Genomic DNA, 24,570 nt, shown 5'->3' with positions numbered 1-24,570 from the left:
GGGGCGTTCAAACCACGCTTTGACATTCAATCACTGGTTTTGAATCAGTATCGCTAACGTTTCAATATTTTAGTGAATGTAAGTTAGCTATACTCATGTTCTGATTTAAATTATAATTTTGGCAGCTCCTGAAATGGGTCATACCATTGATAGCACTGAGCAGTTGAAGTAAATAGAAAACTCGGCTCATACAAGAACTCAGTTATTGAATGGACTGAGCAACAACAATGTCAGTGTTTAAAATGCTTGAACACAGTTAAGTTGAATGGTAACTTGCCCTCTTTAACAATGCAGTTAAACTAAATGTACAAAGCAAACTTTGTATGGAAATAACCTCAACATTATCAACTGCAGAGAAATAAGAGCACATGATTTATCTGTCATTCAGATGCACGTAAAAGTGTAGTTCATTACTATAGCAGCAGTGTACTCCCAGCACATTTTCGGTAGAATGAAAAAAAGAGCATCTTATTTAACGTTAACCCATACCTCCCTTTATTTTTTACTGGCACTTTTCTATTCATACTGTTTTAATCCCTCATTTCTTTAACCAGCCCTCTCACTTACCCTTTTTTGCTTTTGCTTTTTTTAAAAAAAAACATTCAGATGATCTTAAATGAACTTACTTTTCAAAATTAGTAATAAAACAATCGCTCTTGGCAACAGGAATAGCTAGTATGTTTGCTTAGCATAGTCAAACATGTCAATTTATGAGATTAATATCATGTTTTGCTCCAAAATCACATGCACATCAGTCGTGTTTGAAATAACTTGCTTCTGTGGTTCCATGTTGCTTCTTAACACAGAGTGAGACAGAAAATATATTATTTTATAAAATTCTATACTGTGATACAGACTGTCAATGTTGCATTATAGATATACATACATCATTCTTATGAAAATACCCGAGATGGCTTGAAGAACACAGATAAACACAGATGTATCATCGTAATCGTGTGTTTATTGTCTTCGTGTTTCATCAGTCAAGACGTCTCTATCTGCATGTTATTCAGCTGTAGCGATATCTGATGTCCATATAAGGGATTTCCTGGAACATCATAAGTTTAATACTTCTATGAATCTCACTTGTGGGCTTTTTGCGCAAGGGCGCCCTCCGACTTCCAGTATGAATGAAACAGAAATTACATGAGAGTATTTATTGCTCCATATTGCTAACATCGCCTCATTTTGGGTAAAAATAGAAAAATAATAGTAAAGTACTTTGTAACATAGTAACTTGAGTAGTTTTTCAGCAAACTACTTATTTACTCTTACTTGAGTCATTATTTTTCAGTACTTCTACTTGTACTCAAGTAAATACATAGTTCAGCCATGAAACTCTAGAGGGCGCAGGCTGATGGGACCGTAATGCAAGCTGATGATAATTATAGCGCTAACTACTGGCACAAGCTGATTGGTCCATGTCACATCTGCAGCCAATGAGCTTGTTGCTCACACATTTAAATGGCTGGTTACATTCACTATAGCAGTTTGCAGCGCGCTTCAGAGTTCCTCTAAAATCCTCCACCTTCCCCAGCTCCACCTGTGTAGATCTGCTATGGGTTATTGATATATGCTATTTGTGCAGCAGCACTACGTCTTACTCGCAGCAGCATATCGGCGTATGTATTGGCAGTAGCAAGTTCCTGTACTTGCTCTGCAGCAGCAGCAATTCAGCAGCAGCGTAGCAGATCTATTCCGCCAAGACCAAATACTTTAACATTGTCATATCCATTACCATGCTAACAATCTTCTGAGAGTTGTCATGATTGAAATTATCACTTTTACTTAAGTACAACTTTTAGGTACTCTTTCCACCACTGACAAAATCCAACCCAAATAGATACATGCACACAATCACACAAAAACATACACACTATCACATAAATAAAAACCTGCACACAGTTGAATATATAAATGTGTACTATCACTGAAACACCAGTACAAAATCACATAAATACCTGCACACCATCACACAAACAAAGGGGCTGTTTACACTATGCAGTTTTAAACTAAAAACAGACATTTTTTTTTTTTTTTTTTTTTACATGTTTTAGCCATCCATTTACACAATAATGGCATTTTGGGGGCCTAAAACCGCAAACTTTTGAAAACGGTTTCAAAGTGCACGTTTTTGAAAACGATACCGTTATCATCTCTGTGTAAACAGCAAAAACGTGGATCTGTGAAACTGTGACAGCACGCACATGAGTATTATTAAGTGTTTAGTGTATAGACATGCACGTTTGGTGCGAGTTATCTGTAAAAGATTGCGTATGTGCGCAGGCGCGTAGTCTTTCTTTACAAAGTGACATCGCCAACTACTGACCTGGCATGGTAATACAGCATTTTTAGTCACACAAGCAAATACCTTCACACAAACTAACAATCAAATACTTGTTCACAATCACACAAACACATCAAACAAGCAAGCACTAAGCACCGCACAAATAATTTGAACAAAACAAAAATCATAATATGGCTTAGTGCAAATATCGAATGGCAAAGGCTTCAGTTTAATATATGCGCTGCGTGAAGCGCAGCATTGTGTTCTTTTACACGTGCAGCTCATGATCTGGTGTTTTCTGTGTCTCAGAGCGGCTTGGTTCACAGTAAACGCTGCTCCACAAGAACTCATCTCTGCATCTGGGTTGCTTATATTTTACCAGAAAAATTTCAATTGGATTTTTTCCCCAAATCGGAACACTAACCAACAATCAAACACTTGTACACAATTACAAAAACACTTGGGCACAATCACAGAAGCATAAACCTTCACACAATCACACAAACTTACAATCAAACACCTGTACACAATCACACAATCAGGCTCATATAGATGCGTACAAACATTACAGCACTTGTGCTTTGACCGTCTGTTCCCTCACACACACACACACACACACACACACACACACACACACACACGCACTTCATCAAAGCCTCCAGATGGGTTCGGTCTTTATCGTACCCCAGCCGGTGACATCACTCTTCCACACGGCAAAACTGATGATGAAAGCAAACAGATCTATCTTAACTCGCATTTACCAAATCAATTTTATTTTTACAGTCTCTTGCATATTGGCATATTGACGGCTTCTCACTCGGTGGGATGGAGGGAGGGGGGTGCAGAGGAGAATGAGTGGGAAAGGCAGGGAGATACGCTTAATGCCATTTACCATATTTAATGTGTCCATGTCATCATTGAATATCCCCTCTGAATAATGCGGCACTTCATCATACATTCTTTACAACTTATTTACTTAATGGAGAGAGTTATGGGCCGCTGTCAGCCAGCTAATTAAACATAGTGATACAGCACTGCCGCGCCACGCTGTCATCCGTCCCCCATCTCTCTCTCTGTAGCTTCTCAGTTTCTTAAATACATATTATTCAAGCATGCAATAAATTACAGATAGATTAAAATTCATGAAACCCTTTTTTCTCCTTCGTTTCCTTCCATAGAGAATGAACAAGAAAGAAAGACAGCAAGAAAGAGAGAGAGAGTGCTTGCTCAAGAGACTGTAAATCTACCATTGGGAGACAGCTGCCTTTTCAATCATATTAAAACCTAATGTTTGCACATGTAAGATTTCTGCCATGCTGAGGAGGGAAAAGACAACTTACAAAGTGAAAAAAGTCAGATTAAAATGCAAGTTTAACCATTTTGTTTTCCAACAAGAACAGTCACAAGAACAAATTCAAACCTTTCAACAGCATTTAGTCAAAGTTAACCATAATTACATATGCCAACCAAACTTAAACCATAATACCACGTCCTGACAAAAACGCCTCTAAAAAACAGCCTGGAACTGGTTATTAACGTTTAAATCATCGCCATACAAACAGAACCAAAATCCGACCCGAGCAGACCAGAATTAATCATAAATAAACATATCATAAAAGCTGAACACATATAATTCACAGGGCACTAAAGTGTGTACAAGCAGTTCTGCTTTAGTAGTGCTCAAACTATTGCTTAAAAATACTGCAAGGTGTGCTTACAGCTACTACTTTACAGATAATGTCAATATCATAAACCTTTTCTTTAATACTGAATGGTCGTTCTTCAAGAGTTTCTTTATCAGAGCAGGACGAGTCTATTTAAATGTTCAATTAGCCTAATACTCCTCCTGCGACCTCTCCAGCCAGGCGAAATTAGCCTAAAATGACCCTGACTAAGACAACACTCGACCTCTGGCCTTGTCCTGTGACCTGGTTTCGACTGGGAGAGTAGACTGACTGATATCTGACAGACAGGGCAGTCACGAGTAGGGGCGGTCTTTAACCTGGCTAAAAAGTAGGATTTATGAGCCTCGGGTTTTAATTGAGTTTGGAAAGTCTAACTCCTCCCACTATGATGACAATGGGTCGATGACGAATAAGGTTTTTCAAAAGTGTCAAAAAATATAAAGAAGATATAATTTATTTTGAAGTTGTATTAAGTGCTAACAATGAGATTATGTGGTTTTTATAATCAATTAACACTGCTTTTGTCATTTATTACAAGATGGACAAAATTTGTCACCAAAAAAGTCATTCGGTTTAACCAAAATTTCGGTTTTACCAAATTACACTTTTGGTTATACCCAATGACGATATTTTCAAACAACGCTAACAGACTGATATCTAGCTAGCTAGCAAAAGGACAATCAAACATTTTTAATGTTTTTAAAATATTACAACATTTTCCATGTTTTATAGCGGTTGTACTGAATGACCTGATGTTTCGGGACATGCGTATGATCAAGTGAAAACATGAATTTTGAAAATTGAAGGGAGAGTTAGTTACTTTGCTTCACGACTATGTGGTCCTTTGCAGGTGTCTGAATGATGTCACATCCTGTCACATGATATTGACCGCATGACTTGATCCAAAATGGTCCCTTTAATATTGATTACTCCGAATGACATCAATGAAATTCATTTTTCCGGACATTCTTTCTCATGACAAAGCAATGACTTGTAAATATAATTTTAATACAATTTTGCACTATGTTGATATATGATGTTATAAAATCATGCCAGAATAAAAAATATATACATTTACTACATTTTTAGACGGTTAAACCGAATGACCTTTTGACACTTCAAAATCTTTAAAATACCTTTATATGTAGCAAAATATAATTAAAACCTTTTGGATTCAATAAAAGAGATCAAGTTGTACTACCTTACATACTTTGGATGTCATATCTTTGTTTTTTATTATTATTAAGGCCTTTGGACAAAAAAAAATGACCTGTCACGTCATTGACCCCATCGCATAGGGAGAGAATTGGCCACTCTAATCTGTCGGTAAATAAAATATATCTAGTGTCTGAACAAGGTCATCGCACTAAAAAACAGACTAAAGCAATACATGCAGACAGCAGTCAGACTACACAAACTTTACTTTTCTAGTTTTACAATTTCACTTTATTTTAATTCTGCTTCCTTGCATTTAAATTCAACTTGCAATTCTGTTTCCTGCTTTCTACCTCAATCCAAATTCAGCAACTGAGCTGCAATTTAAAAGCCATTCTCAAATCAGTCCAGAATGGCACACAACCCTGTTTTGCAGTGACAAATAAGCATGTGAAATCTTCTGTACATATTTTTAGACTTAAGTGGCATTAAAAAGACTTAAGGACATTTATGTTATGTAATTGGCATAACATTGACCAAAAGCCTGTCTAGTAATTGTGACTAATGGGATTACGGCAACTGCTCTAACTGGGGTTAGTGTAAGATCACAGAGCCGAGTAGAGGTGCTTCACCATAAAACATGAGGGCCAGGGTTAATCACACTACCTCGCTACTGATGACAGCGAAACCCTCAGTCATAACAGCGGCCCATGAGCCCATGTTATCTGCACGCTTTGTCTCCAACCGTGTGAGGATTTTCTTATCTGAAAAAGGCTGCTATCAGACTACTGTAGAGGAACACATCTCAAATGTATTGTTTGATCCTACCTCCCATGCCTGGGTGGCATTTTCTGGGCTGTGTCTTGAAGTTCCCTCGTAGGGTCCAAGATGTTCTCCCACCTCCAGTCTCCTCCGGCTCCAGACACCCAGATTTCCTCTGGTAACGGCTGACTCGCGGACCTCAAAGTCTGGGGGCACCGATTCGACCCCATCCCCGGCCAGGTACACTGAAGTGTGGAACGATGGGTGGAAGGGGGAGGGGGTGACTGGGGAGGCCGTATCACCTGATAGGCCAGGGGAAGGAAGGTCATTAGCAGTGGCCGATGGGACTGGATCTGCATCAGACACTCCGCCAAGTTCCTCCAGGTCATCAGAGGCAAAAAGAGAAAAGTCCTCTCCATCTCCTAAACAAGAATAGACATATTTCATGTTGTGAGAATTTAGCAGTTAAATGTACAATTTAGTACAATTTAGTACAATCGGCCTACTGACTAAACGAATGGAAATGGACAAGCCATTTATTTGAGCAATAGCTTGTTTGCAATCACGTGGTTCTGATGACGCGCGAAATTCAGCTGGAGGGCAGGAAGTAAAGAAACAGAATGGAAGACATAGGAAAGTCTGTATTGTAGCGGTTTAGACACTATTTCAAAAGATAGATATAAACAAAAAAATCACCACATATGTTGGATGTGATCCATATGTTATGAAGAGGAGCAATTTTTCTACTGAATTGAAAGACTTGCCTGCCATCAAGGCAGTAGATATAGAGAATGTGAAGCTGCCGTCACGCCGTGTTCAGTTCTAGTCTGGTTTGTTTATTCTGCCTTTCTGCTAGTGACGTTAAGGGCAGTATTTTTGATTTTGTCGTGAGTGTGAAAAATGTCACCATTGTAGGTCATTCATTTTGAATCAAGAATTGCAATAGGAACTCACATAATTGTTCAGGGTATCCATATTAATTTCACTATCAGCAGTCACAAAATGCTATTAAAGGCGACAACTTTTAAAGTAAAAAAAATGATATAAGTTACGTAAACGATAAAAGATCCTTGTGGTTTCTTGGTTTGATCGATTTGAGCAGCCATAAATGATGCAAAACATAGGAATTTTGAGTTTGTGATAGTGATTCCTATATAGAAAAATCACTTCCTGCCCTCCAGCCGCATTTCGTGCCACAGCAATGCTATCATGTGCAAACAACCTATTCTATTTGGTGTCTCTAGTGGCAAACAAATTGTATTACAGCTTCAACTTTGGGACCTCGCGTTCATAAATCCCACTGGTTTTATCCTTCGCATGTCATTATAAGCACATTAAAATGAATTGGGGGGGGGCATGTTGAATAGCATTTTCATGAATTTGGGGGCAGAGCTATCAAGATAGGGGTTTGATCCTTTTGGGTAGGGGTGTGTTTGTTTTGGAGATTTCAAATATCAACATCTTTCTGAGAAATCGCTTACTGCTTTTCCCCACTTACATTTTACAGTTATATCCTTATGTAAATGTAAAAAGTTCATGCGAAAAGGCATGTCCCAACAACAAAACTTCAAACGTCAATAACTTCACTGAGTGAGCTGTCAAACAGACATCATCCATGTTGGACATTAACTTTAGGTTTAAAATTCTTTAAAATTATATATAAAATAAGAGCAGTAACTGCAAAGGGATTGTAAATCAAGTTTATTTATAAATAGTGCTTTATTCAGTCTAGATTGCTTTAAACCAGATTTAAAGAAATAAACAGGAAAACAGTTTAACAAAATTCTCCATCTTATGAATCAGTAAATAATATCTGCAAGTATTTTTTCCATTTATTGTCTTTATAGGAATTTCAAAAAATGATAACAGGTAGCCTACCTGGATGTAAATGAAAAGATAAATATTCAACACTAAGACTAATTATCAAGTGCCAACAACCAATATAATACAGTTTCAGACATTGTATTGTACCAGTACAGTTGCAGCACTATTCAAAAGTTAAGTAAGCCTACTACTTTTTATTTGTTTTTGAAAACCCGCACTTTCAAACCACAACCAGCCCATGTATGTGACCTCTGCAGATATGAGTAAATATACATAGTGGCATAAAAAAATATTTGAGCACTAGAGCTGTTAAACAAACACAGGGGAAAGTGGTTTGTGTCTGTGATAACAATTAATCCAGTCTGGATAAGAAGGTGTCTGGGGCGATAATCATCTTCGCTGCTTCGCCGGTTACACCCTGTCATCCTCCTCCTGAGGCCCGCTTCAGATTGTTTGGATACAAGGGAGGGGGAAATCTCCAGTGGGAAGAGCTGACCGATCCTTGGACTCACTATGCAGCCCCCAACACTTTTATGCTTCCTTTTCCCCATTTTTTTCCATTGACCCTAGTGAAGAGGATTCAGTGTGAAAACAGCAGATGCTGTAGATGTTTAGGTTAATTATGAGTTGAATACAGGGAGGATGTCGTCTGGTGTCCTGTGACCTCTTGCTCTACTCGGAGAGGAAAACCTGCACGTGGCTGATGTCCTCATATTGTCTGTCCTTAAATACCATTCCTTCTGGGTTTCAAGTATATAATACTGTATACCAGTGGCAAGCGGTGACTTTTATAAACGGGTATGCTGGGTGGCGCGTTATATCAAAAATGCACCTGGCGTAGATACATTTGAGTGTAATAGCTGCTTAGTTGCTTACTCTCATGACACATAGCAACACAGCTGAAAGTATTCCTTGTTTGACCTTTTATTGAAAGTTGCCTACATTTAGCCTGTTGATGCCTTCACGAGCACCCGTAAAAACTGTAATTCTAATTCAATAGGAGCTCATCATAGGAGAGACGAGCTCCTATTGAATGGACAAAAAAAGATAGTCCCGCCCCAAACTCATTCCATTGGTTGAGTCAGTGTTGCCGTGTGTTGGGCTTGGGAAACCTGTTTGAAGATAATCAATTCTTCAGCTTCAGAAAACACTTTTCTCTTATTGAGGCCATGGTGCAGTGGTAGCACAAGTGCTGTTAACATGGTGCTCCCAAAGCGATAAGGGTTTGAGCTCTGACATAAAACCTGCTTTTACTTAAAATTCTTGAGACAAAACCTTTTCGGCAAATGCGTATAAATATGGTAGTTGAACCGCCGGTATCACTAACGCACTGGGACCTGAGAGTCTGCAGCTAAAAGCTAACACACAGTGCTAACATGCTCTACCTAATGTGCCGTTGCTAACACGCTTGGAGCTAACCTGCTGTGCGTAAGTCACGGCGGGGCTAACATACTGTGGCTAGCATGCTGTGGCTAACGTGTTGTGACAGGTAGTGGTGAGTGCTAATGAGGGCTGGGCCGGCGCTCCTGCACATCTTCCTGTCTCCTCACATTCCTAACACTCAGTGGGGATCTACGCTACACGGTGCCTTCAGAGTCACGGTCATTCTGTTCACAACGCCACATTAATGAGCATCTCCTACTCTTCTTTTCACTAGTGCAGAGCATAAATTTCACTAATAGTGTAATTTGAAGGTATTAAAAGATAATAAATAAAGGCTAGAGTTAAAAATATTAAGGAGGACATGCTCTGGTCCTACTCACCTTTCTTCAGATTATCCGACAAATGATGATTGATAAATATGCAATAAACACTCACATTACAAATTCTCCATAACAATGTACTCCAACAAGGTGTGACAATTGTTTTCATATTAGCCCCGTCTACAACGAAAGCTCATTGGAACATTATGCATATTAAACATGAAACATGAACAAGGAAATGTTGATTGAGGAAGTTGAGAAAAATTACATATTATATATGACAAATCCTTCACATTCCACATTAAGATATGTTTGCAGTGTTAGATAAGCAATTAAAGTGAACGTGAAAGCAATTTCAGAGTTATTATACACTATCATTCAAAAGTTTAGGGTCGGTAAAATGTTTTAAAGTGGTAATTGAGAAATCAACTTTTCCTTGAGCTTTTGATATATAAGAGGTCATCATACTATAAGAATATCCTGTAAGTTTCAGAACTGAAAACTTCCTTGTTTGTCCAATAAAAGCTTTTATTGAAACCAGGCCCCGCGAACGACTGATCATGGAATGTGCCTATTTATCAGATAGGTGAAACACCACCTCCGCAGAAGAAATCAACGCCTACTTCATCGTTGCAATGTTAGCGTTAGTTAGTGAGAGGAGAGAAGAGCGATACAGGATAAAAATAACATTACCTTTCAAAGGATCTTAATACAAATATGGTTATTTATTTTCAACAATGCGAATGTCTCAGTTGAGCTTTTTTTATTTGTATTCGGTATTTCACTGTGGATTCTTTAGTAAATCAGCTGCATTTCGGCGCAGTCTTTGCAAACAGACTTTTACGATATGGACTCGACAGTAATGTGACAACATGTAAGTAACTGTGTTAATTCTAATGTATGTAATGATTCATGTACAGTCACATGTTCTTTGTCTATGTGTCAGTAAATCAAACCAGTGACTAAACGGTCAACTTCATGTTGTTTCTCTTAGTAGGATGAAAATGATCTGTTATTTAAACTGTGATTAAATTATATAAAGAAAACGAACAAAGAACGCTCCCTTTACAATCACTGGAGCTGTCAATCAAACAGCGTGAGTTTATCAGTGACTGAGTTCTGGACTTCGACAAAACTCCTGTTTTATTCAACGAATCTCTTAGGTAAATCACATTTGCAATGTTAGTTATGATGAAAGCATTTGTTAGTGTGCAGAAACTGAGTTGCAATGACGAGATCACTGCTTTCATGCGCTCAACAACATGTCAGTGATCGGCTTCACTGTTCATCACTGCAACCTTTCATGCCACAATCTAAATATAACGGCATATTTAAGTAATTTTTATTATTTAATATTTAAGTGTAATGCTATAATCAACACTTCTCATGATTATTTAACCTTGAGAGCTGTAATAGTAAAAACATGCTAAAAGTTTTCGAGAGAGTAATACTTAGCTATTTTATATTGCAAAGATGTTAGCCAATCACAGCAGTGGGCGTTTACACTGAAGTCTCACAGCTGACACACCCCTTAAGACAGAGCGTACAAATAAGAGGGCTAAAATCAGAGTAGGAAAAATGCCTTTTATTTCTAAATTATGAAAATTTTTGATGTAAAAAGCATACTAACATCATAAGTGCACCCCAGGAAACATTATAAAACAATGCAGTTCATGACCACTTTAATGTCTGTTGAGTCTCTCACCAAGGCTGCATTTATTTGATCTAAAATACAGTAAAAAAAACAAAAAACAAAAAAAACAAACAGGTAATTTATTCCTGTGATGGCAAAGCTGAATTTTCAGCATCATTACTTCAGTCTTTAGTGTCACATGATCCTTCAGAAATCATTGAAAACAGTTGCTGCTGAATATTTTTGTGGAAACCTTGATACATTTTTCCAGGATTTTTTAATGAATAGAAAGTTCAAAATAACAGCATTTATTTGAAATAGAAATCTTTTGGAAAATTATAAATGTCTTTACTGTCACTTTTGATCAATTTAATGCATCCTTGCTGAATAAAAGTACTAATTTCTTTTTAAAAAATCTTACTGACCCCAAACTTTTGAAGGGTAGCGTATTTCAAAAAAAGATTATAAAGACAAACAAATCCAGGAACGTGCATTATGGGAGTAAATGGATCAATTTTGATATCATGTTGACTTTAATAGTCATATTACAGTAGGGGAGATGGCAGATTTGGATGAATTTTTTTCAATGTGGTTTATAGAAGGAAGAAATCTGACAGATTAAAGATTCTCGCTAATCATTAACAGTTCATCTTTCCTTCTGTTCCTATGATTTACAGCAAAGACAAGAAGTGAATTCTAAAGTAAGATGGTTGGGTGACATGTTTGAATGTAAGAAAACCTCAGATACTACAACTTTTCATGCAAGTTGTTATGGTAATAATATCATCAAGGTATTAAAATAAAAAATAGACAAGAGTGGTGTAGACACTGTCTAAAATCATATTTCTTTCAAACTCCTGACTCTGAATCACAGGTGATCTGAGAGCGCTAAGTCTTTCCAGATGTCGTCTTGTGCCATTTACAATATTTTACTTTGTGGCATTGCACACACGCACACACGCAAACGCATCTGCATGCTTTAAAATGACAGCTGAGGACCTGGTTAAGGCCTCCACCGCACGCCTGTGGATCCGCTAAGCACGAGAGGCCATAACGATCATCTGAGCCGTGCCATTTAAAATTGCCCCTGCCCACAGAGAGAGTGAAAGCTAGTTGGCCTCAGTCTTCAAACCCTGAGCTTTTAAAGGTAACTCAATCCCTCCTCTGCCATCCCTCCCTTCCTGCGGCTCTAACTGATCGGCTTCATCCTGCCTGTTAAAGAAACGAGGGGAAAAACACTACGGTACAGGACACTCAAAAGCAGTATGGGGGATTTCTTTTGGTCTATAAACATATATATTTCTGAAAGGTAAACGTCCCTCAAGAAAAATACACCGAAGTGAAATGCAGAATGTGGTCTGTTTCTTAAAAACGGCCGTGGTTTGAGTATTAGATTGCAGATAAAGAATATGGTTTGGCATGAGTTAGCGGAGAGGTTTTTGCAGAACTTCCCTCTTGTTTTATTTGCTTAGAATTAATTGATTCGATTAGGATAAGAAAATTTATCAACCACTGAGGTGGAAACGAACGGTGCGCGTAGGTAAATCAGAATCTTGTTTAAAGCCCGTGAGAAACCCAGGATTTCCTGTAATCTTGATCTGTGGATCCTTCCAAACAAAAGTACCACACCTTCAATTGAGCAGATAACATCAGTGTGGACACAAACTAGCAATTATGATGTCATTGAGATAAATGGATATTATTGTTCTGGGAAAAGTCACCTATAGAACATCCCTGATTAGAATGGGACATTCTAGAACAGAACAGTGACACGACCTATAAATGTCTCCACGATGATGTCACTTACACCCAACAATCACAATCTGCAAATGCAAAAGAATAGGAGCATTTCCTGTCATTTAATACAGAACATAACTCATCACTTCCTGTTCCACCCTTAAAGTGGCATTTAAAGCACTGGTGAACAAGCATGTGTGTGCGTATATAAAGACTTTCATTGTTAATGTTTATTTTTCCCTACTATGATATGCTTTATAAGAAAACAAGACGGATGGAGCAATGGAAATAGATAGAAGGGACACGAGATTGATGACATGGCGACCACTGGTTGAAGGATGTAGTTTACATACATAAAGATCAGCGTAACACACTATCAAATCAATCCCCTTAAACTTTTCATTAGTGTAGCGTGTTTAATTCATACACCAGCTGTGTTAGCTGCAGGGACGATATCGAGCAACAGACTTCATACAGTGTGATATTAAAACAGATGTATTCAACAAAACACACACATACACCGGTGCATGCGAGGTGAAAACACTCAAATAATCAGTCTCTTTATATTTATGCACTTATTCAAAGCAACTTACGTCGCACTCATATATTTTAACAGTTGAATTTCTAAGGAATCAAACCCATGTCATTGCAGGCACCATGCTCTACTTAAAGGGTTAGTTCACCCAAAAATGAAATTTCTGTCATTAATTACTCACCCTCATGTCGTTCCACACCCGTAAGGCCTTTGTTCATCTTCAGAGCACAAATTAAGATATTTTTGATGAAATCCAAGTTTTTAAAAAAAAATTTCCCCCAATAGAAAACAACATAATTACCGTCATTCAAGGTCCAGAAAAAACATTGTTAAAACATACGAACAGTCGAGACTACAGTGGTTCAACCTTAATGTTATGAAGCGATGAGAATACTTTTTTTTTACGCAAAAGCAAAACAAAAATAATGACTTTATTCAACTATATCTTCTCTACCCTGTCAGACTCGTATGCAGTTGACGCAGTGCAGCGCTTCCGTGTTTACGAACGCCTGTGTCAGCATCACACGCAAAACGTTATTTTTGTTTTGTCTCATCGCTTCATAACATTAAGGTTGACCACTGTAGTCACGCTGACTATTTTAATGATGTCTTTACTACTTTTCTGGACCTTGAATGAAAAAAACTTGGATTTCATCAAAAATATCGTAATTTGTGTTCCGAAGATGAATGAAGGTGTGGAACGACATTGGGGTGAGTAATTATTGACAGAAATTTCATATTTGGGTGAACTAACCCTTGTGAGGCCCCCTGAAGGGGGCAGCATTATTCAATGTGTGGACGTAATTTCCACTGAAACAGGAAGAACAGCCCCTCCCCTTTTTTAAAATAGCCAATAACGTTTCATTTATATTGTAGCTCGGCCAGAGCCGTTGAGTTTGGTAAAGTTGCAGTTTCCTTCTAATCTCTAACTGTTTCTCCTCCACATCGCTTTAAAATACAGCATTCTGTGCAGAATTCAAATGGTCTGATACGTTTTCTGGTCTGTGCCGACTCGCGCATATGATCCGCTCTGTGCTCTCGTGTCTCTAACCTATATCGTGGACTTCGTGGGGGGGGGTATGCACCACTTGCTTTATGCAAGCACTATATAGGATAAATCACTATTCAGGATTTACCCTATTATACTTTATCGACACGAATTGGTAGGTGAAACAACAAACAGCCACCCACAAATAGTCTATAAACAAAGCATCAGGCTGTCTTTGAGTTCACATGAACAACGGTTAAAGTTTTCGTCAGGCTACAGAAGAATACCATAATTCCGCCTAAGACATCGAGAGTCACGCAGACCTATACAAACCCAGCCACACAGAATAACATGCCTTACCTTAACATAGAATCGACCACAAACTCCAATGTTTATATTTTTTCTACGAATCTCTGAGTTAACATGTACTAAACATGAGTGGAATTTGCACCGCAGCGCCCCCACAACTTGATGCTCATGACAAGAATGGCATGTATTTTCTTTATTGAAGTGAATTAGGTTTAAATCGCCGTCATGCATGAATGAATTATATTTTTGCAATTTTACACATAATAATCCACAATGATCACATTACACAAAACTGAAATTGCATGTCAAAATAACACATTGTCAATATTTTTTGAGACTCCCCAAAATTTCACAAATCACATTTTCAGGGGAGCCCATGTCTTATTAAGGGGAGCCGAGCTCCCTCTAGCTCCTCCGTAGTTCGCACCCTGTCTGGACCGCTGTGGTGGTTCGAGTGGTACTAATATGAAAACAGACTTCATTTGCTCCAATGGAAAGCATATTTACACTGTCTTAATCATTCCCTATCCCCTATATAGTGCACTATGTGCCATTCACCATGTAGAAAATAGTAAATGTGTGAACAAGTGACTGATTTCAGCTGCAGCAGCATCTATTTATAAAGTAGTGGGCGGGACGCTTTAGATTCTAGAGAGTATTTGATTGGACAGAAAATCTGATGAGAAGCTGAAGTGCAGTGTGGTCATCAAAATTATCGAGTGAGAGAGAGGCTCTAAGTTTTGAATGCTTATATCTTCTAAATGCGAATTTTGTCATTGTTTTGGAGCACATTTGCATATAGATAGCAGGCTCACATATTCATACTAAAAGCCAAAACAAAAATTCAATTTTGATTTCATGGGGACTTCAAACAAATAAGCATGTAATTCTAATATGTTCTAATATTATCTATAATTCTAATAATGACTTATAATTAAAAATAAAAATAAGTATAATTATAAATAAATATTATTATTAATAATTATTTATATTAAATATTTTTAATTGTTTATAAATAATTGTAATTGTAATTTTACTTACATTTGTAGGATTTAGGAAATATGAAAAAAAGTTATAATTAATTAAAATAAGTAAAATTATAAATAAAATTTATTAATAATGATTTATTTTATTATTTAAAAAATATTATTTTTATTACTTATTTTTACTTGTAGAGTTCATGTAGCTTGAATGCTGCTTCATTACAAAGGAGCATGTACCAAATACAAAAAAAAATAAAAAATAAATTTATGTTAATGTTTCAATTCAACTTTTTATTCAAATTATTATGCTGATAATATAATTTGTAACTAAAAATATATAAATGAGAAAAAATCTCAATTTTAAATGAAATACTAATTCCAAGTGTATTATGAAGTATAATGTATCGCTTATGGCAAGTAAGTCAGTTCATTACTTCATAATTTTGTGAGTAAACATCAGTGAGTGTGTGTGTATGTGTGCGAGTGTGTGCAGTGTTCACCTCTGCTCCAGGGGTTCTGCTGTGCTCATACATCACGCGATTACTGTGGGCGGCACGGGACCCCGCGTCATTACCACCAGCATTAAAGATGATAGAACCAGCCATTAATCACCATGACAACACGCCCTAATGGAGAGGTGACCCAGTCAACGCCCGCGGACGTCGGGACACACGCACCTATAGGACGAAAACGGCGAATCGCACACACACATGCACACGTTCACCCTGCAGCGCTGTAGTCTGTAAATATAGAAACAAGGCGTTCTTGAGGGCCGCGCTGAGATCAGAGTCTTTAAACATGATGATTGAGAGGGCAGATTAAGATAGAAAAGATCTAAAAAAGGCTCAACCCTTTTCCTTGACTCTTTCTCTTTTGTTTACTCTCTCGCGATTTGCTCGCACACCTCCTTCTTCATGCTTAACGTTTTTGACAACTCACCCCTTTGGTTTGAAACACCACAAAGCAACACACAGCAACATTTCCTACTTTTGGCAACTCAAGCACAACCAAATAAACATCTCCCACCTGCCACCATTCACAGGGAGGTCTATACCTGAAGAGAGAGACATCCGTTAGCATTCCCATTCCTCTACCTCTTGCGGCGGGATGGACTCCGTATCCTCCTGGTTTAAAGGAACCTGCCATATTCCCTGTGCTCCAGGCCACTACTGACAACAGGAAGAGCCGTTTTTACCAGCTCCAGGATTTATCACTTCATTGAGAGACAGCCAGAGGGCTGAGAGAAACCCAGCCTGATAAGCAACAAAACAATACGATGGCTGTTACAAGCACACTGGGCCCGTTTCCCAGCTGAAGATTATCCAGCCAAGACTACGGCTAAAATGAATTTTCTATGGTGTATCAATATCAACTTCATTTTGTTCCACAGCAGACCTAATCTTTTTGTTGACATCTTTGGGAAAAGCCACATTAAATACACTGAAAATATTCAAGCATGTGTTTGCGGTATATAAAATTTATTCCTTTATAAAGATTTTTTTATTTAATAATTTTTTATAAAAATACAAATCTTCTTTTAAAAATGTAAAAAAAAAAAAAAAAAAAAAAAAAACTACACATTTTTTTACATTTTTTTTCATTAAAACTGTACACTTTTTAATGTAATAATCTATTGATTTAATAAAAGAAATTATATATATATATATTATAAATTAAGATGATAATATTTAATATTGTTACATACTGGATACATTTTTCATTTAATTTTATCACTTAATTATTTAAATAATTTTATAAAATAAAAAAATAAGCTTTAATATTACATACCAAATTCATAAAATGTTATCATACAGAGATTTTGTATTTAATATTTTTAATTAATGCTTGTTGATGTGACATTTAAATTGCTTTTTTTTTTTTTTTATTTATTTTAAAAAGATTCTTAAAAGAAGTTAATGAACTCATGTTACTCATGTTTAATATATGTTCACAATCCAATGCACAAACAATTTCGAATTACTAGTGCTACCGCATTTCCAAATATAATTCATTTCAAACAGACATTTATGAATCCATTCAAACATAAAGTTTAGACTCAGTCACCACTGAGGAGGTATATAATACCTGGCATACCTGCCATACGTATTACCATTAGCTAAGTGAACATGCAAAAAGGCATAAAAGGACCTGTTTAAGAACTTAAATAAATGCATGGTTTCAAGTTAAAAATTCTAATTTGTTTTATTTAAACCTTTTAAGTTGCAAACGTTATTTTGTTGAGTACTTTTGACATAATAATGTTGATCATTACATCAACTTAATATCGTCTGCAATTTAAACTCAAATTTCTGCGTTAATTGGCTTTTTTAAAAAACTAAGTTATAGTAACTTAATGAAATTTTCTTGATAACTTCAGGAATTAGGCAGGGGATTTCTAGTTCCCAGCATGCTTTGCATAGGACTGGATAAGGAGAATAAATGTTGAAATTAAGGCCTAGTCCACATGCGCATGGGTATTTTCATAAACAGAGTTTTTCCTCCTTCGTTTAAAAAAAACGGTTTTCAAACAAAAATTCTGTCCACAAACGCAAAAACATGCTATGAAGCACTGTCAAAAGCCATGTTGGTCAATCAGAAGCCTGGAAAAAAGTTTATTAGAGTTTTCAAAAACATTTGGTGTCAGTGACCAGATACTGCGTTTACATGTGGACGAACGGCCGAACCGCATAGAAAAAGCTGCGGTTTTGAAAATACCCATGTTTGTGTGGACAGGGCCTAAGTTTTAATTTATATGTTTTTAGTGAAAAACAGAAAGACCTGTTAGTGTTTAATGGTGTTATGTTTGACATTTAAAAGAGCTTCTGTAATGTTAAAGATTTTGTGGTTACCATTGTGCTGAAGAGTAGATATGAATGTAAACACTACATTGACTCTGTAAGCAATGACTGCGCTAACGCCAGGGACAAGTAATATCTTATTTGTTCTCTGTTAAATAAAGTTAGCATGTGCTATGATAGCTATTGAACTGAAATAGATAAGATTAATTGGTTTCAGGGCTACAACTCTGGTAGTTGGAGCAACTTAATTTTTTGGAGTAATCAACTTAAAAAATTTGTGTTTATGCTACAAATTATTAAGTTCCTCTAACTCAACGTAGCTTGTTGGCTGAACGTAACTTCACTCAAAGTTGTCATAACTCAAAAAAATTGATGCAAACTGTTGTGTTAATTCTTTTTGTAGAGCCAACACATTATTTTTTAGAGTGTGCACACGTTTTCGGAAACATTTACCTTTGCATCATGTACTTGCATCCAACTTCATGTGAACAGGCCTTAACCTTAATTCTAACCCTAACAACATGCCATCAGATACTGAAAAGCCTCTACAGCTCTCAAGACAGACTCAGGTGTGTGACCAGCATGCCTACAAATCACTGCACAAGAGACATTCCAGCTCAAATCTCCTTTCTGCCCCATATGAATCCCTCGCTAACAAACTCCAGACTCTGTTACCAGCCTTTGTGTACGGAATTAAGACTCGGCTCTCTCGCATGCCACTGGAGACCGGCTGGACTAAATGAGTACATTTGTCTTCTCAATGGCCTGGCTGATTGGATGTTTAAAAAGAGTGTGTGTTTGTGTGTGTGTGTAGAGCAGATGTAAGTCTACGGCCCAGAGGGAAAGAGGAGCAGTCGGCACAATACATAATTAACCCGGACACTCAATTGAATGAGAGCGCCATAGAATCAGGGTGAGAATCCTTAAGATTCAGATAAACATTCCCTGGAACAGTATTAACTCAACAACCGTTCACACAATCCCTCTTCAGCATTCAATCACACACGTTTTCTCGCACATGAGAAAAAAACACTTTGGAATGCTCTATATTTTTGCAGTTTGCAGTGCAGTATGCATACTACATACAGTGTGTGAATGCTCCTTATGAATGGAATACGGATTACGTAATACATTTGACAAAATGTGTAGCATTCGAGCAGAGCCTTGGGTACAGTAACCCATGATGCAATGCAAATCAGCCAGACTGCAAAAATGTATCAAGATTTATATGATTTTTACACAAAATTGGATTAAAAAAGCCAGATGAATGTTTATGATAACTGGACACCATTCACTAAATTAAAGTATGGTCATGTACAGCTAATTACTATTTGAAGTATACTAAATACAGTATATGAACTGCATAGCGGGCATTTAGTTGGTATTTTATTCCCTTTGGGTATGTTTGCAATAGCATACAACCATATTTTAGGCACTTTATCTATTTGTGTCAATAGATTTCAATTACAATACATATTTTTAAAGGCCGTTTTCTCAAAATAAGTTTTTTCTCCTACACTGAGCCATATCTCCACTTCAGAAGCACTTACATACACCAAACTTTACAGTTTTATTCCTGTCTATATTCTGAAGGTTTTTACAGAGGGATTTGTTCATATATAATTTGCAAGATTATACAACACATTTTCTGAATTATTGAGTGATCAAAAGAGATACCCAAAATCCCCTCGGTAAAAACCTTTGACTCTAATATATCAAAAAAATGAAACAAGAATTCTGAACCTGACTTCATCCAATGTTCAGATTTTTGTACTAGACATTTATGCAAATTAGCGCATAGTAAACAATGCCTCATTTGCATATTCAAACATAACATTTTAGAAAACTTGTAATTCAAAAACTGTTTGAAATTCTTATTGCAATCAATCCACTGGGGAAGTATGGTGGAATTAGTTAATTTTTTTTACCCTATTCACCTGTAGTGTCTCGCCTTAACGTGTCAAATTAAGTTAAGCCATTTTCAACTCATTTTTTTAAGTCAGTTTAATATAATTTAAGAAGTTAATTGTACTGAAAAATTCAAAGGCAGCAAGTTTTTTTTTTTTTATGGTGTATTTCTACAGTATGCAAATTGTCACAGAATACACAAATTATCTACTACATTTGCCTAAATGTAGAGTACACAACCAGATCACACTTTGTTAGATACTGTATCCCACAATGCAATGCAAAACTAAGACTTCAACTTCCATTTCCAGTGGGAACTGATTACAACTACTTTCAAATACTTTCAATACTTCAATACTTTAGCTAGGTCCATCCTTAGGGCAGTGCAACTGGTGCAAAGAGTGATATTTGAAATATTTATTGTTGCATACTGCATACTATCAAAAACTTAGAATTCAATAAACAGTATGAACTGCATAGTGGACATCCTCCCCCCAACCCCGACCAATGGGGCCCCCACTTCCCCTAACTCAGACTGGGCCCCGCCCCATGCTTGGGACGGCCCTGACTTTATCAATTACTTAAAAATATTGACCTTCTTCGGCGCATTATTTTATCAAATATTCCAACGTTTGATAAAAAAAAGGATTAAAAATGCTCAACATTTTTTTTTTTTGTTATATGAATGCATTTTCTGAATTAAATGTGAAACATAGTATATAAAAAAAACATACCACTATTTGATTTTGCACATTTAATATTGCATACTGCAAACTACTGTATTTCACATGCTAAGTGTGCGCAGTATGCCGTAAGCAATACGTCAGTATTCCATTCCGAACATACCCATTCTCACACCGTGACCTGTGCGACTCGCTAAGAGCATCTTAATTAATGAGTGCATTGTTTCGGATCGTCATTGACTCTCGGCTCAGTGTGCATGGAACAACACTTCATTATTACACAATGCTGAGCCGACCAATTAACACTGTACAACAAGCCACGCTGTGACTGCCTAAACACACAGATCAACTCTCACACACACATATGCAAACATCCCAGCCATGAGAGGCTCATTATTAATCACTGCTAATGCTAATTAATTAAAAGAGCATGTGCACATGTGTGTGTGCAACCGCGGCAGACAGCTGCTTGTGTCCTGGGAGCTCAGAGGGACTTTAACATGTTTCTCACAAGCCTGACAAATGACCTATTAATTATCTAATGTTGTCTGACAACAAGCGCTGGATAAAGATGTATGCTTGTGCGAGAGGCTGATAGAGTCGCAGTGAGAGCGAGAGGGAGGTGTGTGTGTGTGTGTGTGTGTGTGTGTGGTTCAGGTATATCCTATGTTATGGGGACAAAATGTCCCCACGAAGGTGGCAATATCCGAAATCCTTGTGGGGACATTTTTTTTTTTTTGTCCCCATAAGGAAAATTGCTTATAAATTATACTTTTTTATGTAAAAATTCAGAAAGTTTTCTGTGATGGGTAGATTTAGGGGATAAAATATACAGTTTGTACAGTATAAAAATCATTATTATGTCTATGAAATATCCCCATAAAAAAAAATAAAAAAAATGAAGACCTGATGTAAGTGTGTGTGTGTGTGTGTGTGTGTGTGTGTGTGTGACATGTTACACATTTTTCTTGTGTCTACCAGACAAAACTAATAAAACACAAAAGACGCATAAAAACTGCAAAAGATTCACAGTGTTTTCTTAAAAATTGATTTCAAATGTTGATATGATTTACTTCTGTGGGAAAGAAAAACATTTGGTTGTTTGAGGTTAAGTTCATTTGAAGGATGTTGGATATTTTTAGAGAAAAGGTTTCTTCACTCTTAGTATATTATGAATGGTGTGATGTAGAACCTGTAAAAAATAAAAATCTTTATACCAATATGTATGAAATCAGTATATACAATGATGTACCAAAAATTAAAATGAATCGCTTGTTGTATTCTTCATTTGTAAATCACTTTGAATAAGAGTCTGCTAAATGAAAAAATGCAACAAAAAAAATTAAATAATAATAATAATTCTTAATATGTTTTAGTGTCTTGCTTTCCAGTAAAAAAAAAAAAAAAAAACTAAACATCCGTAAAACAAGATATAGTTCCATAACATTTTCACAGCCTACAACTTGAATTAAGTTTGTTTAATAAAATTAATTTGATCCGTTGAGCACAATTGTTTCTGTTTCTTACTAAACTTTGTTTTAAAGTTTCTGTTTAAAAAAATTAAAAAAAAAAAAAAAGTCCAAAGGGGGAAAAATAAAAATAACAAGCAATTTCAAGATATTCTGTGACAAGTCAAAATACAATAAACAAATTTTTAAGTAAATGTATATTGTTATAAGTATGTTTAGATCAGTTTACTGAGAAAAAACAGAAAAGATTTTTTCTATTTTTTTTTTTCTGAATGTATGCACGCACATTTAAACACACACTGGGTTAATGTGGCGGAATCTTAAACCACAATCGATAGCACTGACGGAGCAGCACGACTGCACGCATATCAACTAGAGCACTTTATATCATTAAGAGTCCCAAACCACAGACAGCCAACATATGCTTGCTCTCTCTCTCTCTCTCTCTCTCTCTCTCTCTCTCTCTGCCAGATGAGTTTTTATGAGGGCTGGACTGTTTCATTTGATTTAATGAGTCACAATCCCAGTCGACTGCTTATTCAGACCTGCCACAGCTCACAGAAAACACACACTAATAACCCACAGAAATACACAAACACACAGACAGAAAAGCTTAAATCTAAATGCTCACAATGATAAGAAGAGCTAAAACATTTAAATCAATGCAGGTGACAATAAATATTAAAATGGACAATAAATATTGTTTCTAAGGGCAAATCCACACGAAGCCAATGCTTTCCTTATCCGATCTTTTTTTTCCTCGTCTCAAGAAATGTGTACACACGAAATCACTGAATACGACTCAAAATGATGTAGTATACATGCCAGACCAGTATGTGGCGCTGTAATTCTGCCACAGAGATACACTAAAACGGAGAATAAGACTTGAAGCATGCGAATAAACCTTGCGCGCTGTATACAAACTTGAGTAAAGCTTAGAAATAAAGCTTTATTTTAGTAAAGCTAATAGGCAGCATGAACACAAGCTGTAGTCCGCTATTATTGTTGTTGCTGTTACGTGATGTAGCGTGTCTGACCAGGGTCGAGACGTGAGGTGATGACATCATCGTTTCACAAAATACGGATTGGCTGTACACACGAAAACGCAAGGGTGTCGTTTTCAGATTTATCCACTCGGGGACCCGGTTTCAGGCTCCTAAAATGCCGGATCCGTCTGGATGAAACGCTGATATGACAACATTTTTACGTATACATCTACACGCGTCTCCATGTGGACGGGCTCTCAGAAAACTTGTTGCAGAGGACAACAGTTAATTATATAGACATAGATTAGCAGGGGTGCACATAACTTTTTTGGTCTGGTTCTCAAGGAAGCACCTGGAGATGTTGCTTGGTACTCACACTTATCCTAAAAGCCGTCCTCATCACTTTCCTCCTGACTGCTCTCCTCACTATCTTCTTTTCTCTCGAACATGGTAGATGATGATAATGATTTTTTTAAATTTTATTTTACTAACATTAATGACACAGACAACAGCAAGAATATTAGCCTGCTGTCACTTTAAGAAGGAAAGCACGGACCGAATAACTGACACACATCCGGTTTCTTTCTCAACTGTTCACTTATGACATAACCAAGAGAATACTTGCTGAGACAGGTATTTTGACATAATTTTGTGTGTATGTGTCAATTTAAGCGCAACTAAACGCGAAAGAGGAATTAATTCGGTGTTAGAAGAGTGCTGTCTGACTGTCTCTCTCTCTCTCTCTCTCTCGCGTTTCGGGGTGTAAGGCTGTGCGCACAGATAACAGCTCGAGAGTCCCGATTTTCGCCTCTTCTTCCGCTTTTAAAATCGTTTGAATGTGTTAATTGGCGAGACAAAACACGTCCATGATAAATTTATACTCTATGATGGTTAAATTTAGCAGTTAATCCGTGAATCACATGCGTGCCGAACCGTTGGACCGTATCCGTACGGATCATGGATTAACTGCGATCCGTTGCACAACTAATAATTAAAGAACACACTTATCATCATGATTGCTATCTTACCAGAGATGGAGAAAAATCCTACTCCAGTAAGTAAACGTGTCCATGTGAACCGGTCCTCAAAAATGTTGGTACTCAAAGGCGCTTCCCTTCATGTTCT

At 36.9% G+C, this 24,570-nt stretch overlaps 1 protein-coding gene across 14 annotated transcripts in view; it reads right to left on the bottom strand.

Annotated features, from left to right (window-relative positions):
- The window catches only part of mecom (MDS1 and EVI1 complex locus), a 211,169-nt gene that overhangs the window by 116,771 nt on the left and 69,828 nt on the right, over positions 1 to 24,570 (bottom strand). For all 14 annotated transcript variants that reach the window (XM_051862367.1, XM_051862369.1, XM_051862375.1 and 11 more), the window contains exon 2: positions 5,956 to 6,311. In XM_051862367.1, coding sequence (XP_051718327.1) covers positions 5,956 to 6,311 — 356 coding nt within the window. The remainder of the gene's footprint in view (positions 1 to 5,955; positions 6,312 to 24,570) is intronic.

The sequence above is a fragment of the Ctenopharyngodon idella genome, chromosome 15 (assembly GCF_019924925.1).
Source record: "Ctenopharyngodon idella isolate HZGC_01 chromosome 15, HZGC01, whole genome shotgun sequence".
NCBI classification, from domain to species: domain Eukaryota; kingdom Metazoa; phylum Chordata; class Actinopteri; order Cypriniformes; family Xenocyprididae; genus Ctenopharyngodon; species Ctenopharyngodon idella.
The sequence above is the reverse complement of the archived record's forward strand: the minus strand, read 5'-3'. Positions and strand labels throughout refer to the sequence as shown.